The following is a 3,846-nucleotide window of genomic DNA, read 5'->3' on the forward strand; positions in this document are numbered from 1 at the left end:
TGATAGAGGTCAACCCACTGTTCAATGAGGACAAAAGCAATTTGGCAAAGCTGGTGAGTGCAGATAAGCATGGCTCCAGACAGACAAAAGCTCAGTCTGTTTTGCTTCTAATTTGAGCAATTAGTGTCCTACGCAATACTCATCAACTCAAAAGCTAGGCAACATTTCTGGAAGGAATATGTTTCTAGGAAAGTAGACTATGAAAATGTTTTTAGAATTGTTTTATTATGAATTCTTTTTTTAAACATTTCTTGATAACAGTATACAAACCTAGTCATATCTTAATAGTTGTCTAATTAGCTAACATTATTAAAGCAAGAGTTGCATGAAATAAAATCAGAATTTAGTATCAGAAAAAAAACACATGAGAGTTGTATCATGACAAATTTCTCCCTGAATGTTTGAAATTGCTCCCACTCTTTCAGGTACACATATCACAGATTCAAGGAACAGAATATTCTCTGAACTTGAGAAAAAGAAAAGTGACTTTTCATTGTCCTTTCCCCCAATCAGAAGCAATAATTACATCCAGGATACAACTGATCTTCCCACAGCTGGCTCCCTGAGTGCGTGATTAGCTACAAACCTTCCTACCTAGTGGGACGTGGGAAAATGAAATAGCAGGAAGATGGAGGCTGTCATTTTGCTCCTTGGGGAATGAAGTGTGAAACCTGTGGGAAGTTGAGAGTACACTCAGAGCTTAGTTCCCATGCCCAAGAAGATAAGTACGTCCCTGAATCTTCTGAAGTAAAATCCTTCATTGGTGTATTATAACCAGGCCCGTGTGGCTTGGGTTAGAAAAGCTGTATTTGGGTTCCTATTACTGGTGATTGACAAATCTAAACCTAAACCTACTTTGCATCATCGCGCCTGAACTACAAGTTACAGCTAAGCTTAAGAACATTTTTTACTTCATTTGCCTGTCTAGAAGCAAAACAGTTCTGAAGCTGTTTTGGAAATATACAAGTATATCTATCTCCATAATCTATCTATCTATCTATCTATCTATCTATCTATCTATCTATCTCTTAGTATTCAAAATCTCAACCAAACAGAAAATGCATTTGTGACTTGAAGCAGATGGAGACACCCCCAGCCCCACCCACCTACTGATGTTGCTTCACTGGGAAGACATGCAATGCAGGAAGAGTTCCAAATTACCACCCTGGGTTGAAAGGGTCTCAAAGCCAGGCACACAAATACAAAATAAAACATCTTTGCAGGTTATTGTCTGTTCAGAGTGCACAGCTAGGAGAAATGGAAAACAGGCATTCAGTCCTCGACTCCTCCTCCTCCTCTATCTGTCTTCCCCTTTATCAGTTGATTGCCCATGTCACCATGGCATCTAGGCTCTCTGCAGGATGAAGTAAGAGAATATGCTTATAAGGATGGAGAAGGCCTGCTTGTCCTTGCTTCGTTTGTGATCTGAGGAAAAGAATGGATCCATTGCCTGCAACTCCAACAAACAGAACAGAAATAATATCCAGGTAGACAAGAAATGAACAGTCAGCCCGTTAAGGTCAGGATAAACCATCGAAGACTAGGCATCAGATAGTCATGGACCATACAGCATTCATGTGTCCTTCTGACATCACGAGCTCAAACAAGTGCTTTTCTTTTTCATCAAACTTTTAATTTTGAAATAATTGTAGATTTGAATGCATTTGTAAGAAGGAATACAGAAAGACCCTGAACCGTTTACTGAGTTTTCCCAATGGTAACAACTTGCAAGATGATAGTACAATATCACAACCAGGATATTGACATTGATGTAATCCATCAACATATGTTTGCTTTCAAAATCAGTTTAACTGCTTGAAAAAGTAGCAAATCCACAGAAATACCTCAGGCTGGATAAACAGGCCTGAAGGGGACGTGTTGTATATTTATGAACAGGCTGCTTTGTCTGGCTGAGGGAAGTGTGGCAGGTGTGGGTAAGTCATTGAATCATGGGTTCTTTGAACTGATCAAAGTTCTCTGTCACTGACAGCACTTACTGTGGAGGAGGAACTTTTTTGCATTTTGTTTCAATTTAGGATTTCCTAAAATTAAGATGAGAGAGTGTCCAGAAGGGTATATACCAATCACAAGGATGAAGAATGGAAGGATGAAACTTCTGACATGAAACTTTAGAGAAGAGAGAAAAACTTTTATCATGCAGTGGGAGAAGTAGAGGATCACGAAGGACAGGATAGACAGCAACGCACTGATGGGGGCACCCCTACCAGGAACCCTGCTGCCGGCCACTGTGTTTCTCATTTGCCGGGTGTGCCTCCCCAGAGAGAAAATCAAGAGCAGAACAGCAACAAGGAAGATAAGCAATGGCACTAAGAACTCAGCAACAAAAGAGAAAATCTGTATAGCCGGTGTATCTTCTTTTTGAATTGTGGCATTTTGGGAGAAAAAGTTCCTTAAGAAGTATGGGACCATAAACCCTGCATATTTGCTATGGAAAACACAAGTCATAGATACATATAGCAGAGATCCCAGGATCATCCATGGGACCAACTTGGATATCTTCATCTTCAACCAGATGAAGAGTGGGTGAGGCACGCTGGCAACCTTGGCACAGTAGAAAACGCCGAGCCATGTGGCAAGCCAAAGTTCCAATTCATTTATAAATAAGAGAATTGCACAATTCTCAGAACACATGATGAATTCTATGAAGAAGATAACAATCACATTAACGTAGAAGATGAACAACTGCAGAAAAATTCTAGAAACTGCCAGGCAAGAAAGAAGGAGATCCAGCGGAGCCATTTTTCTGTGCTTGATCAAGTCAATGCCATTCACCACCACAATGATGCCATTTGTGAAAGTCCCAAGAAGAAATTGTATCACTGCAAGAAGAAAATGGATAATGAGGTGAGACTCTAGCATTTTAGGAATAAAAAATTATTTACTAAAAAATTATGAAGTTATAGAGTTTTGGACAGGTTGGGTTGTTCACGCTCTTCAATTAGATCAGGACTCCTCTGGGGAAGAAGACTAACAATAAAGGCATGGGGCAGGAAGGTGGTGTACATTTGTTTATGTCATTGCTTTCTCTATTTAGTTCTGAGACAGTCAAATAAGGAGGAGATACTCTAGCAACAATTTGCTTCTTATTGATGGCTTTTGCATTTTATAGGTTTACCTAGCTTTCAGAGTCATCACAGGCAAATAATGGAATCAGACACCTTCAGACAGCTGGGAGAACAGCTCCTCCATAGTAATTAGCCAAAGATACTCAACTCTTCATCTCTACTACAAAAAATTGATTTTGCCTACAGGTGTGATTCTACTTAATGTTATCTGTGTACTCTTTAAAAATATATATTTTTGAAATTTTCACTTATGTTATGATGATATGGTACAACCAGCAACATAGGACCCCTGAGTAGTTCTCCAATACGCAATGGTTGAGCAATTAAAAACTATCTGTAAAATAGTTATAGGATAAAATATACATAATAAAATAAAAGTATCACTAAGTATAAAATCAAAGTAATTAGGCTTGCACATACATGTGTACACCAGGTCAAAGACCTAAAGGAAAGTAAGGTGCAATGAAATGAAGACAAGCACTCAGCACTGTTCACCCTGGTCAGCAGCTGCAGAGTAATTCAGGGGTTAAAATCTTTTCTCTCTTATTTTTCCAAAACTATGAGAGTTTTATGACATGAGCTAGTTGTTCTAGTAGAAAAGTAAAGATAAAATAGTACATGATTAAATTTGTTGCTTTCACTCTCTAACACACTATGAAAAATTAAATTGGTATTTCTTAATACGTATACCGTGCTGCCTGTAATGCTGAAGTGGGTTTTCTCAGTCTTTACATTATTGACATTTTGGGCTAGATAATTC

The 3,846-nt window shown here is 38.6% G+C and overlaps 1 protein-coding gene across 1 annotated transcript; it reads right to left on the reverse strand.

The window, feature by feature from the left end:
• Window positions 1-205: 205 nt before the first annotated feature.
• Window positions 206-3,289, reverse strand: TAS2R1 (taste 2 receptor member 1). Its single transcript, XM_054489175.2, has one exon. It carries the CDS (start codon window positions 2,878-2,880, stop codon window positions 1,981-1,983), a length of 900 nt encoding a protein of 299 aa, XP_054345150.1. The 5' UTR covers window positions 2,881-3,289; the 3' UTR covers window positions 206-1,980.
• Window positions 3,290-3,846: the final 557 nt, after the last annotated feature.

The sequence above is a fragment of the Pongo pygmaeus genome, chromosome 4, assembly GCF_028885625.2.
Source record: "Pongo pygmaeus isolate AG05252 chromosome 4, NHGRI_mPonPyg2-v2.0_pri, whole genome shotgun sequence".
Taxonomy (NCBI): Eukaryota; Metazoa; Chordata; class Mammalia; order Primates; family Hominidae; genus Pongo; species Pongo pygmaeus.